General features: G+C 39.3%; 1 protein-coding gene across 1 annotated transcript; it reads left to right on the forward strand.

Moving 5' to 3' along the window:
- Positions 1–12,375: 12,375 nt before the first annotated feature.
- LOC109460281 (melanoma-associated antigen B16) lies at positions 12,376–13,389 on the forward strand. Its single transcript, XM_019755532.2, has one exon. It carries the CDS (start codon positions 12,376–12,378, stop codon positions 13,387–13,389), a length of 1,014 nt encoding a protein of 337 aa, XP_019611091.2.
- The last annotated feature ends 234 nt before the right edge of the window (positions 13,390–13,623 follow it).

Here is a 13,623-nt window from a genome sequence, read left to right on the forward strand (position 1 = left end):
GCATGCCAGGCTGTGTGTGTGTGCGTTATATTAGGGAAACATATATTAGGTGAATCAAATTAAATTGCCATTTATGTAGGTGTCAATTTCATGTGGTTCGACCCAATATTTTAAGATTATTTTGATGCAAACAGCCTTTGTATTGATCTAATAAGTGACACTTATAGTATCTACAGTTATCTTTTTTTGTTGTTGTTGTTTTGTTTTGTTTTTATTGGGGAAGGAGAACAGGACTTTATTGGGGGACAGTGTGTACTTCCAGGACTTTTTTTTTTTCCAAGTCAAGTTGTTGTCCTTTCAATCTTAGTTGTGGAGGGCGCAGCTCAGCTCCAAGTCCAGTTGCCATTGCTAGTTGCAGGGGGCACAGCCCACCATCCCTTGCGGGACTCGAGGAATTGAACCGGCAACCTTGTGGTTGAGAGCCCACTGGCCCATGTGGGAATCGAACCGGCAGCCTTTGGAGTTAGGAGCACAGAGCTCTAACTACCTGAGCCACTGGGCCGGCCCCTACAGGTATTGTTTTTTTTTAATAAGAGGAAATTGAAGGCCAAAATGACATCATAGGGATATTAAAATACAAGTAAGTGAGAGCTAACTCATTATCAGGAAACTTGAGTGCTTCAATTCAATAAAAATAAATGCATATTTCAAAAACTCTGATACTTTATTACTGAGTAAAAAAATGAATCGTGATACCATCACAAGAGTTTGAGTGTTGCAACATCAAGAATTACTTACCTAAGATTAAACTGATAAACTCATTGAAAGAAAGTATTAGTATCTCTAATGTTAGTTTTGGTTAAAATTTCCACAGACATTGGGACAATACACTAAATAAATGAAATTTGTACAAATGAAATTGAAGTAAATTCTAATTTCCGTAATAGCAGTTTAAAATGATTTACTAATTTATATAGCTCTTAAACTTGATTCAAACACTGTGTTAATGAACTGTTCTGATCTGAAACAGATGTGAATTATCATTCTTTAATTATTTCCTTGATTATTCATATAAAAGAAACCACACGCTAAGCTCTAAGGCATAGGAATTATAAAGGCAGTGTCCCATAATCCTGGTTATCTGTGTTTAATAGGAGAATGAAAACATCCATGCTGTGAAAACATAGTCAATATAAATGTACTTTTTTAGAATCATGATACTAGTACTATCAATCCAACTGTGAATCAGCGACATCTATTATGTACTGATTTATACCCGAGATTGACAGATTTTTGTCATAGAACCTTTAGCAGAAGTTAGCCAAATGATTTTGTTGGATAAATTAACTTAAATCCTATAAAATGTGGACCAATAAAAGATGAATACAATGTATTTAGGAGTGAAGTTATACAAAAAAGATACATCATAGTAAAAGTAGTAACATAATAAAATAATGCATTTGTGTTTTAAGTTGCCAAAAGTATGGTAATTTGTTAAGGCAGGAAGAGAAAACTAATATGCTAGTAGAAGCAATTAGTGCTACACTTTTTTCTAATCACTGCCTTTTCTAATCACTTTTTTCTAATTCTAATGCCTTACCTGCATTCCATATATTTTGATGCGTTTTAACTTTTTGTTCACTCATTTGAACATATTTTTAAATTTACCTTGAGAAATCCTCTTTGAGCCATATATTCTTTAGTGTGTGTTGTTTAATTTCCAATGGTTTCAAGATTTCCCTGTTGTATTTCTGTTATCGATTTCTAGTTCCATTCCATTATGTTCAAAGAACATTGTGTGGTTTCATTCCTTTAACTTTGTTAAGGTTTTTTATTACTTGGGATATGATCCAGCTTGGTGAATATTCTGAGTGCTGGAAAACAATGTGTGTCCTGTTATGTTGGATTGTGCTCTATAAACATTAATTGTATCCTGTTGGATTGTGATGCTGTTCAGTTCTATATCCTTTATCCTATATTTATATACTCTATACCTTTGATGAGTTCCTTTTCATTGTTACTGTTGATCCCTTAGAGAGAGGTGTTTAAATCCTTGACTATAAATGTGGATTTGTCTACAAGTCCATGCAGTTCTCTCAGGTTTTGTTGTATATTTTTTAATATCTCCCTTGAGGGCATACATATTAAGATTGTTAGGTCTTCTTGGTGGATTGACTCTTTCATTATTATATAACAGCCTCTGTTTTCACTAGTAATTTTCATTGTTCTGAGGACTTTCCATTGAGTTGATACATTTTTAGAATTTTATTTACTTATAGGTGCCAGGTATTTTATTGTGGTAATTTACAAGTTACGTATTGTTTAATTTCATTTTCATACTTTTTGTTGTCACAGATACAAAGTATATTTTGCATATTCATATTATACCTGGCAACATTTATAAATACTTTTATTGATTTGATAAATTATCATTAGTAGATTTTCTTCATATTCAGTCTAATCATCTTTTAATGAAACTAGCTTTGTTTCTTATTTTCCAATCCCAATCCCTATGATTTTTTTCTGTTTCCATTACTTCCATATGTAGTATCTTCATTAAAATATTGAATAGAAATGGTAAAAGCAGCCAGCCTCGTCTCCTTCCCAATTTTAAAGTAAAAGGTCTCAATGATTCAATATTAAGTATAATGTTTACTGTAGGGTTTTTGTAGATATATTGCACCTAGTTTAATAATGTATATTTTTATCATGCATGAATGCTGATTTTTTATAAACCAGTTTCACAATTTAGGTATGATTTTTTTCATTTAATCTGGTAAAGTGGTATTCCCTTCTCCTATGTAAGTATGAGCATTTTCAGAGTAAAAATTTTAAAAGTAGATTTCTGACCACTTGGAATTGGAATTTGTGTTAAATGTGAGGGAGGATTTTAGTCATTTTTGCTTTTAAAATGGATATAAAAACATTCCACTGTAATTTCTTATACAAAACTGTTCTTCCTCCTACTTTTTGGTGTTCTAATTGGGTGTTTTCTGCTACCTTAACTTCTAAATTGTTGATTCAATCTTTTGCTTCATCTAATCTGTTGATTCCCTGCAATGTATTCTTCATTTCCGTTATTGTGTTCTTTATTTCTGACTGGTTCTTTGTTATGTTTTCTATCTCCATTTTTCTGTTTCCTGTCTCTTTGTTGAAGTTTTCCCTGAGATCACTGAGCAACCTTATAATCAGTGTTTTGAACTCTGCATCTTTTCTCCATTGCTCATCTCCATTTTGTTTAGTTGTTTTTCTGGAACTTTGTTCTGTTCTTTCATTTGGCATATGTTTCTATATTTCCTCATTTTGGCTGCCTCCCTGTGTTTGTTTCTATGTCCTAGGTAGGACTGCTGTGCCTCCCAGGCTTAGTAAAATGGCCTTATGTAGTATGTGTCCTGTGGAGCCCAGTGGCACGTTCACCCTGATCACCAGAGCCCAGTGCTTCTGGTGTATCCATTGTGTGAGTTTGTGTACCCTCCTGATATAGTTGAGCCATGGTTTCTGTTTGTATGTCAGTGGTCAGAACTGACCCTCAGGCTGACTGGTTGTGAGGACTGACTGTGACTACAGTGGAGGAGCAGTTGTTCAGGGGCTGATCCTACAGGGTAGGATTTGCTTTAGCAGGGTTCTGCTGCCTGCCCAATCTGCCCTTTGGGTGTATCATCCTTGGAGGTAATCAGGTGATGTTCCGGTTTGGTCCGAAGCTGGCCACTGGGCATGCCAGCCCCAGGGCTTCCTGGGAGAGGACCTGCTGCAGACCAAATTCACCCACAGCCTGTACCCTGCTGGGGGCCACCTGACATGAGCCACAAATCAGTCCCTTGATGGCTGCTGCCCACGCTGTGTTTGGAGGTACCTTGAGAGGCCAAGTCGTGAACCAAGGTCAGATGTCACTAGTGCTGGACTTACAGCTGCTTAGCCAGAGGTATGGGAAACACAGAAGCCAGATGCTGCTTGTTTGGGTTTTGTGCACCTTTGAGAGATTTTAGGAAAATCTGCAGCATGAGCCAGTACAGGCTGTTTGTATGAAAAAGCCACTGGAAGTGGCTTGGATGTGTCCTAAAGTTGGGTTGGGTGGGGTCATAGAATCTTCAGGGCCAGGTGAATGAAAGGTGATCGCCAAGTTGATTTTTATTTAATTTCATCTTCACATTTTTGCTATGAAAAAGTGCATTTTTGCATATTGATCTTATTCACAGCAATTTTATTTAAAAGTGTTTTTATTGATTTAACTTTTCCTCTAGTTGATTTTCCTCATATACACTTTATTCATGTTCAATTATACTATCATTTTTTCTTATTTCCCGGTTCCTATATCTGATTACTTCTGTTTCCAATTCCTTTCCTATATAGTATTTTTATTATAATGTAGAATAGAAATTGTAACAGCAGGCACTTTTGTCTACTTCTCAATATTAAAGTAAAACTTTTCAAGGTTTCCACATAAAGTATGATTTTTACTCTAGGGTCTTTTGTATATATCCATTGTCGACTTTGAGAACATCTTTTATCATGAAGGAATGATGAATACTTTTATGAAACTCTTCTCTATCAACTTAGATAAGATGTTTCTCATTTAATCTGTTGATATGGTATGTCTGTCCTTGACCTCTTTGTCCTCACATTCATTCTTCACCCTAGCTTTGCTGTGTACTCTTCTATATGGTGTATTAAATACAATTGCTAGAGTTTCCGACATCTAGATGCTAACCCAGTTCAGCCAAAGAAGGCACCAGTAGGACATTAGACCCTGGGAAATGAGAGTGTCCAGAATTTTTCTCCTTCCTCTCTTTATCAGGTGGCTTCCGCTTCAACTGTTGTATCTTTCCTTGATTCCAGCCCCCATCAGATTAACCCAAAAGGTTTCCAGATCCTGTCCTGCTCAACTTCTAGGCTCCAGTAGCACCATCTCTTCTATTTGTCCTACTAGTTTAGATGTGGCAGTTACTTCCACAAGTTGCTAAACATTGATCTTCCTGATTCTCCCATTTGTTTCTGCGTCACTTCTATAACCAATTTCCTGCATTAAATGCTGTTGATTTATATATTTAAACTAATTGGATAATCCCTTACTGTTACAGTTGGTCAATTATGTTAATTGATTTTTGTTTTTAAATTGTCCTTCCATTCCTAAAGAAAACTCAACTCTGTCACTAGTATTCTCTGTCACTAGTCTTTGTGTTTCTTCTGTTATTAATAAACAAAACAGCAAAATACCCCTGGACCCTGAAACTGCATCTAAACAAATTTTTCTCCTCCTCTTTACAGCTTACACAAGATAATTTTCTCCACTCAGTAGTGTTTACATATATTGTAAAATCTTAAGCATGTAAATGCTCTACAGGACCAAATATATGAAGCAGATCAAGTGGTATTCATAGATATATTTATTGCCTTTAAACAGATTTCTAGAACAAAGAAAATATTTGAAATATCCAAACATTTAAAAAATGCTAGAGAAGGAATGGAAATTTAAGCTTAAAGGAAAAGGTAAGAAATAATGAAGATAAATGTAAGTTCAAAAGTTAGAAGACAGTAGAACTAACTCACGAAAGACAATTCTTACAAAAGAGCTGATGACACATAATTGTATAATATGTTATTAATTACAAAAGAAACAGAAATAAGTGATGTTAATTAAACATTGTTGTATAAAATATATGTGCAGAGAAGATTTAAATATTATAAGAGAACACTAGAAATATGTTATAACAATACCACAGGATAAACAAGTGGCAGACAAGGAAAGACTCTTACCTATAGGAGAATTTCAGGTATTAAAAACGAATGAGAGTACTAATTTGTACTTTCTAATTCCTTCACGTTCTCCCTGATCCTAACCCCCTTTCATTTGGAACCTCTCAGAGACGTAGGAAATTTTTCCTACGTCTCTGAGTCTACTTCTGTTTTGTTTGTTTGTTTATTCTGTTCTTTAGATTCCACATGTAAGTGAGATCAATATGGTATTTGTCTTCCTCAGTCTGACTTACTTAGCATAATATTCTCTAGGTCCATCCATGTTATTGCAAATGGTAAGATTTAATTCGTTTTTATGGTCGAGTAATACTCCATTGTATAAATGTGCCACAGCTTCTTTATACAGTCATCTATAGACGGGCATTTTGGTTGTTTCCATATCTTGGTTATTGTGAATAGCACTCAATAAGTGTAGGGGTGCATATATTTGTTCAAATTAGTGTTTTGAATTTCTTTGGATAAATACCCAGGAGTGGAATTGCTGGGTCATAAGGTAGTTCCATTTTCAATTTTTTGAGGTACCTCCATACAGTTTTCCATAGTAGCTGCACTAATTTGCAATCCCACCAACAGTGCACGAGGGTTCCTTTTTCTCCACATCCTTGCCAACATTTGTTGTTTGTTGATTTATTGATGATAGCCATTCAGACAGGAGTGAGGTGGTATCTCACTGTGGTTTTTATTTGCATTTCTCTAATGATTAGTAGTGTTGAGCATTTTTTCATAAGTCTGTTGGCCATCTGTATGTCCTCTTTGGAGAAATGTCTCTTCATGTCCTCTGTCCATTTTTAAATTGGGTTGTTTGGTTTTTTTAGTGTTGAGTTGTATCAGTTTTTTATACATTTTGGATATTAACCCCTTATCAGATGTACCATTGGCAAATGTCTTCTCCCACTCAGTAGGATAACTTATTGTTTTATTGATGGTTTCCTTTGCTGTGAAAGAACTTTTTAGTTTTATGTAATCCCACATGTTTATTTTTTTTCTTTTGCTTCTCTTGCCTAGGGCGGGAGGGATATATCAGTAAAAATATTATTAAGGGTAATGTCTGAATTTATTTCCTATATTTTCTTCTAGGAGTTTTATGGTTTTGGGTCTTACATTTAGGTCTTTAATCCATTTTGTTATAAGTAATTGCAGTTTTTGCAATTATTTTTAACCTTTTAAACTGCAACTACTTTTTTTTTTAATTGGGGTATATTGGGGCACAGTGTGTTTCTCCAGAGCCCATCAGCTCCCAGTGGTTGTCCTTCAATCTAGTTGTAGAGGGCGCAGCTCACTGGCCCATGTGGGAATCAAATCAGCAACCCTGTTGTTCAGAGCTCGTGCTCTAACCAACTGAGCCATCTGGCCACCCCTTCTTTAATCCATTTTGAATTTATTCTTGTATATGGCATAAGAAGGTGGTCCACTTTCATTTTTTTACATGTGTCCATCAAGTTTTCCCAGCATCATTTATTTAATAGACTGTCTTTACCACAATGTAAATTCTTGCTTCCATTGTCATACATTAAATGACCATATAGGCATGGATTTATTTCTGAAAAACAGTATGGGGAATATAATCAATAACATTGTAAAGATTACGTGGGGTGCCAGATGGGCACTGGACTTACCAGGGAGATCACTTAATGGTCTGTGTAGATGCCTGACCACTGTACTATACACCTGAAACTGAAGTTGAATAATATTGAATGTCAACTATAATTAAATATCTATATTTAAACATATATACCAAATATATATGTATGTGTGTATATATATATATTAACTAGAGTTAATAATGCTGTATTGTATATTTGAAAGTTGCTAAGATATATATATATATATATATATATATATATATATATATATATGATATACCAAATATTAGATTGGTGCAAAATTAATTGTGATTTAAAGGGTTAAAAATAATTGCAAAAACCGCAATTACTTTTGTACCAACCTAATATATATATATATATATATATATATATATATATATATATATATATATAATATAAACTAGAGTTAATAATACTGTTGCTAAGAGAGTAGATCTTAAAATTTCTCATCACAATAAAAACATGTATGTGTATGTGTATATGTGTGTGTGTATATATATATATATTATATATGGTCACAGGATGTGGAGTACAGCATAGGGAATATAGTCGATGGTATAGGAACAGCTATATAGGATGTCTAAGGGTAATAGATGGGAGGGATTATCACTTTGTGAGGGGTGTTAATGTCTAATTAGTACATTGCTTTGTACACCTGAAACTAACAAAAAATAAATAAAAATGTTACTACCATATTATCCAGCAATTCCACTTCTGGGTATTCATCCGAAGAGAAGGAAAACGCTAACTCAACAGGATATATGTATCCCTATGTTCATTGCAGCATTATTTACCATAGCCATGACATGAAAACAACCGTATTGTTCATCAATGGATAAATAGAGAAAAATGTGGAATATGTACACAGTGGAGTATTATTCAGCCATAAAAAGAAGGAAATCTTGCCGTTTGTGACAATATCAATGAAACTTGAGGGCATTATGTTAACTGAAATAAGTCAATATCGATGAAACTTGAGGGCATTATGTTAACTGAAATAAGTCAGACAGAGAAAGACAAATACCAGGTGATGTCACTTAATGTGTAGAATCTAAACAAACAAAATCTGAACTCATAGATACAGAGAACATATTGGTGGTTGCCAGAGGCCAGGGTGAGGGGTGAAGGTGGTCAAAAGCTACAAACTTCCAGTTAGAAAATAAATAAGTCCTATGGATGTAATGCACAGCATGGTAACTAGAGTTAATATCATATTGTATATTTGACAGTTGCTAAGAGAGTGGATCTTAAAAGTTCTCATCACAATAAAAAAAATTTTGAAACTGTATGGTGATGAATGTTAACTAGACTTATTAAAAAAAAAAAAAAGAAAGAAATGAGAGAATTATCATTCTACATCCCATAAATGGGAACAGATACTGATCAGATCAGGTCTGGCTTCTACTTACAACTATTGATAATCACTATGCTGACTCAGTTAAATAGGATACATTGTATTGTTTTGTGTAAACAAAGTATATATCTCAAAACTTCAAAGTATATGTCTGAAAGTATCTATGAAAAATTATTTATTATAAATATACCTTTAAATTTGAATACCCAGGGGAAATGCTACCTTTTAACAAAATATAAATTATGAAATAATGCCATTAAAAACTGAAAATTGTAATCAACAATTATAAGTGGAAATTCTAGGTCAAAGCCACCTAGATCAGATCAGATTTGGAGGCCAGTTGCACCATAAAATCAGGCAAAAACTAATCAGTATCTTATATAAGCTTTACCAAATCATACAAAAAGATTTGAAATTACTCCACACATTTTAAGAAGCTAGCTCTCCTTAGATACATACCAAATAGATGAGAAGACCAAGAACCAAGAAAAGAATATCTGAGCCTAACCCACTAGACTGTTCAAAACTGGAATGGAAAACATAGCCAGAGATAACAATAGAAAAGTAAATCAGATGTATGAAAAATGCAAAGAGCAAGATAATATTTATCATGCCCATATGATTTCTACATATTCAATGGTCAATAACCTCAAAACATCAGCGGCTTTGAAAATCATTTCAGTCCTTCCCTGTACAAAGTAAATTTTTTACAACAAATTTTACATGAGACTAAGTCTGACTGTTGAAGAGAAGGAATAAATCAGCGTGAGTTTTCTCTGGCAGCCCACCAGCTGTCCTGGCCCCTGCCGGCCTTGTGCTCCACTTCCACATTAAGGCTGGACACAACCCATTCCAAGCTCTGCAAGGGTTGCGGTAAGTAAACTCGTCAAGAGTTTGTTGGGATGGGGCATTTCCCAGGAGGCCTTAAATCATGAGAAAGTAGCCCAAAAGAGAGAACCCCCATAAATGAGGACAGAGGAGACCAACACCAGAGAATAAATGTTGTGTGTTCGGGGGGTCTCACAGAGATGTGACATGACAGCATCTGCTTTCAGCCCTAAAAGGCCGAGGCAGTGTGTCAGGCGGAGGAATCCCCTCAGTTCCTCTTCAGGATTCTCAGGGCAATAAGGACCTTGGAATGAGGGGCACAACATTGACTCAGCAAACGGAGGAATCCGAGGGCCTGGCAGAAGTCACAGTGAGGACTGTGAGCGAAGATCGGCAAGCACTTCCGCTATGAAACTGAACAGGGTGCGCAGAGCCCCGCCCCTACAGTTGGCTGTGGAACAGATGGGTGTGACCGGAAGTCCCGCCCCCTGACTTCCCCTACCAGTTGCGGCTGAGAGGACTTCGGTCTGAGGCACCGCGGATTCTAGTCAGTGGGAAGTGTCCCTGTGCTTCCAGAGGTCAGGTGAGACTCCAAATGAGGACTGAGGGTAGCACCCACGACAGAAAAGAGGGGGCCAACTAGATAAGAGCCCCAACCCCACCCTGGGAGGCCCCGACAGGGTGGGAGGTGACCTACGCCATACTTCTTTGGTGAGCTGACTGAGGGCAGGGCCTTCCTGTGCGAGTGGAGGTGGCTGGGGAGAGGGTTCAGGGGAGGGGGGCGGTAAAAGTCTCAGATTTGCCAGTCTTCATGAAAAGGCCCCTGAACGAAGACTGAGGAGACCACCCACCTCAGATAGTGGCAGCGGCTTCTCTGAGCCTGGGCCGTCTCTAGCCCTGGGAGGCCCCAGGAAGTGGCGGCCTCGGGTGGCTCCAGGCAGCGTTGGCCATAAGTGTTGCTGTCTGATTTCTGCCTCCGGAGTCTGAGGGACGTGAGCCTTCAGGCTGAGGTACGAGGTGTCATGTCTGCAAAGGAGGGAGTCCCCGGCCCTGTTGGAGTCCGAGGGAAGACCCCGGTAAATTCTTAGGGTTCCAGAGACCCCGCGGCACAGGGTGTGGCACACTGTCTAGCTCCCTTTTTCAGCCCTGGTAGTCCTGTGCATGAGGTGCCTCCTCACTTCCATTTAGGAGAGAGTTGGGGCCTCTATTGTAAGGCGGGTAAAAGATGGCAGCGGGCATGTGCCCTATCTGTATCCAATTTGAGGAGCACCTGCGAGGTTTGTGGGATAAACCAACCCATGGCAGAGGGGTCGCTAGCCCTTCCCCTGCTGTCAGCCCTGAGAGGCCCAGGGAAGGGATGGCAGCCAGAGGAGACTCCTCCATTACTACTCTAGGCCCTGGAATGTGAAGAATTTGTTTGGACTAGATAGATTATTCAGTGGAAGGAGAGTCCCAGGCCTTGACAGGCATCACTGAGTTATATCTGATGGACAAACTCACCACATAAACTGGTAGCTCCACAGATCATAGGGAACCCTTGGGAAGTCCCAAGCAGTGATAAGATGAAACACCCAATCACTCTTCCATGGTGCTCACTGGGAAGTGAGGCCTTATTGTGATGGGCAAACTCATGTCAAAAGGAGAAGTCCCAGACCATGCTGGGCTTTCAGGTGTAGACGCCAAGACAAGACCATTTCATTTCTTACTTCCCAGTTGTCTCAATGAGAATTTTTTTGGCAGGGGAGGCCTGAGGTATCAGAAGGTGGGGACTGAGGTCTGACAAGTAGCCAGAGTAAAGACTGAGTGAGGACTGAGAAAATTACCCATCCTATAAGTCAAGAGCCAAACATAATTCTGCTTAGCCCTACTGTCATCCCTGGGAGGCCCTGAACAGAGTTGTGAGGCTGAGATACCACCTTACTTCTTGCTCCTTGAGCTATTGGTGGAAAAGGTTGTTCTGTGGAAGCGATGTATGATCACAGGACCTATCATTAGGGGAAGGACCCTAAGTGAGACTGATGGGAAAACCCACCCTAGAACAGAATAAACTCAACAGAGCCCTATCCTGCTGTCACACTTGAGAAACTGTGGCTGTAATACCCCCTTAATTCATCCTCAATGGTCACAGAGACAAGACCACTTAGTATGAGGGAGCAACATCATGTCAGAGGGAAGGAGTCTTATATACTCTCAAGTGTTAAGCTGCAGACCTTATGTGAGCAAAGAGCTGACCATCCACTTGAGTAAAGATGGGACCCCATGGTAACAACCCTGCTCCTATAGTCATCTGTGGAAGGTCCCAGACAAGGATGGCCTGTAGTATCCACACCTCACTTCATACACTGGGGTCCAAGGGAGGTGGCAGTATTGGTCTGAAGGGGCCAGGTTGAGATCAGCAGTGGACAGAGTGACCAGGCAGTCCAGGATTCCACATGGAGACACAGAGTAAGGACTGAAAGGAGATGTGATTTGGTCTTAGGGGGACAGCCTCTTTTAGCATGGGGGAAGTGACCTAGACCCTATCGAATGCCTAGTAATCAACCTGAATGGGCACTGAAGGGACCACTCTCTTTAGAACAGAAATGGTTCTACGGAACCCAACCACATCTGTCTGTTGTCATCCCTGAGAATTCTCAGCCTGGTTGGCTGGCTGCACCCTGAGGAACATTCAGAATTTCTCCTTCATGTTCTTGGGGGACACAGGAGCTCAGGAGACTTATAAGGCCCCATAGAACTGCCAGGAAAGATCCATGGGAGGTGGTTTTTATCAGAGCTACCACAGTTGAACTTAGCAGCTGAGGCCACTCATATCTGCCTTCTTTCCCTTAGGCAGTGACTCCACAGTGCCTGCCTTCTTGTGCACACTCCTCATTAGTGCAACCCACAAAAGTCGTCATGGCTTTTCGTCAAAAGAATCCACAATGCTCACACAGTGAGATGCTGGGCCTGGACATTGCACAGGTCTCCCAGGCTCTGGAGGAGACCCATCTCTCCTCCCATCTTACAATGCCTGGCAATTCAGAGGGGGCTCCTGATGCTGGCATACCTAGTGCTCCTGAGGGTGTTCAGAGTTTCCCCTCATCTTCCACTGCTGTCAGAGCCAACTCATCAAGCAAATCGTATGCAGGCTCCAGTAACCAAGAGGAGAAAGATGGGGCCTCACAGGCTGAGCCAGACCCCAGGAATGTGCCCATAGATGCTTTTGATAAGAATGTGGGTTTGTTGGTGAATTTCCTGCTGCTCAAGTATCAAATGAAAGAGCCAGTAACCATGGCAGATATGTTGAGTGTCACCAAGGAGTATAAAGACCACTTTATTGAGCTCTTCCTGAGAGCCTCTGAGCGTCTGGAGATGGTCTTTGGCCTTGATGTGAAAGAAGTGGATCCCATCAACCACTACTATGGCATCTTCATCAAAATTGGCCTCACCTATGATGGGATGCTGCATGGTGAAAAGGGCATACCCAAGACCGGCATCCTGATACTTATCCTGGGTGTGATCTTCATGAATGGCAACCGTGCCACCGAAGATGAAATCTGGGAAGTTCTGAATTTGACGGGGATATATTCTGGGAAGAAGCACTTCATCTTTGGAGAGGCCAGGGAGCTCATCACAAAAGTTTTCGTGGAGGAAAACTACCTGAAGTACCAGCAAGTGGCCAACAGTGATCCTGTGCAATTTGAATTCCTGTGGGGCCCAAGGGCCCATGCTGAAACCACCAAGATGCAAGTCCTCGAGTTCCTGGCCAAGGTTAATGGGACTGACCCAAGTTCTTTCCCATCGCAGTATGAGGAAGCTTTGCAAGATGAAGAAGAGAGAGCCCATGCCAGAATTTCAGCCATGGCTGTCTCTACCTCCATGGCCACTGCCAGTTTTAGCGCCAAGCCTAGCAGCTTCTCCCACACTTAGGGAAGTCAGGGATAGTTTCCTCATGCGTTGTTTGAAGAGGCAGTTAGTATTCATAGAATTTAGGTCTGAGATGGAGCTGAAAGGGATGCAGCACATGTATATGCCTGTGTTCCTATTCTGTATGTGTAACTTGAAAATTTATTCTTTTATTTTTTGACATACAAATTATTCAAATGGTTTTTTAGTGTAGATTTAATTAACTTCAAAATCTCCAAGTTTACGAATGATATTGTT

Source organism: Rhinolophus sinicus, chromosome X (assembly GCF_036562045.2).
Source record: "Rhinolophus sinicus isolate RSC01 chromosome X, ASM3656204v1, whole genome shotgun sequence".
In the NCBI taxonomy this organism is placed as follows: Eukaryota; Metazoa; Chordata; class Mammalia; order Chiroptera; family Rhinolophidae; genus Rhinolophus; species Rhinolophus sinicus.

Excerpts from the sequence above, each read along its gene's own strand:
- LOC109460281 (XM_019755532.2), top strand. The coding sequence starts at position 12,376 with ATGGCTTTTCGTCAAAAGAATCCACAATGCTCACACAGTGAGATGCTG.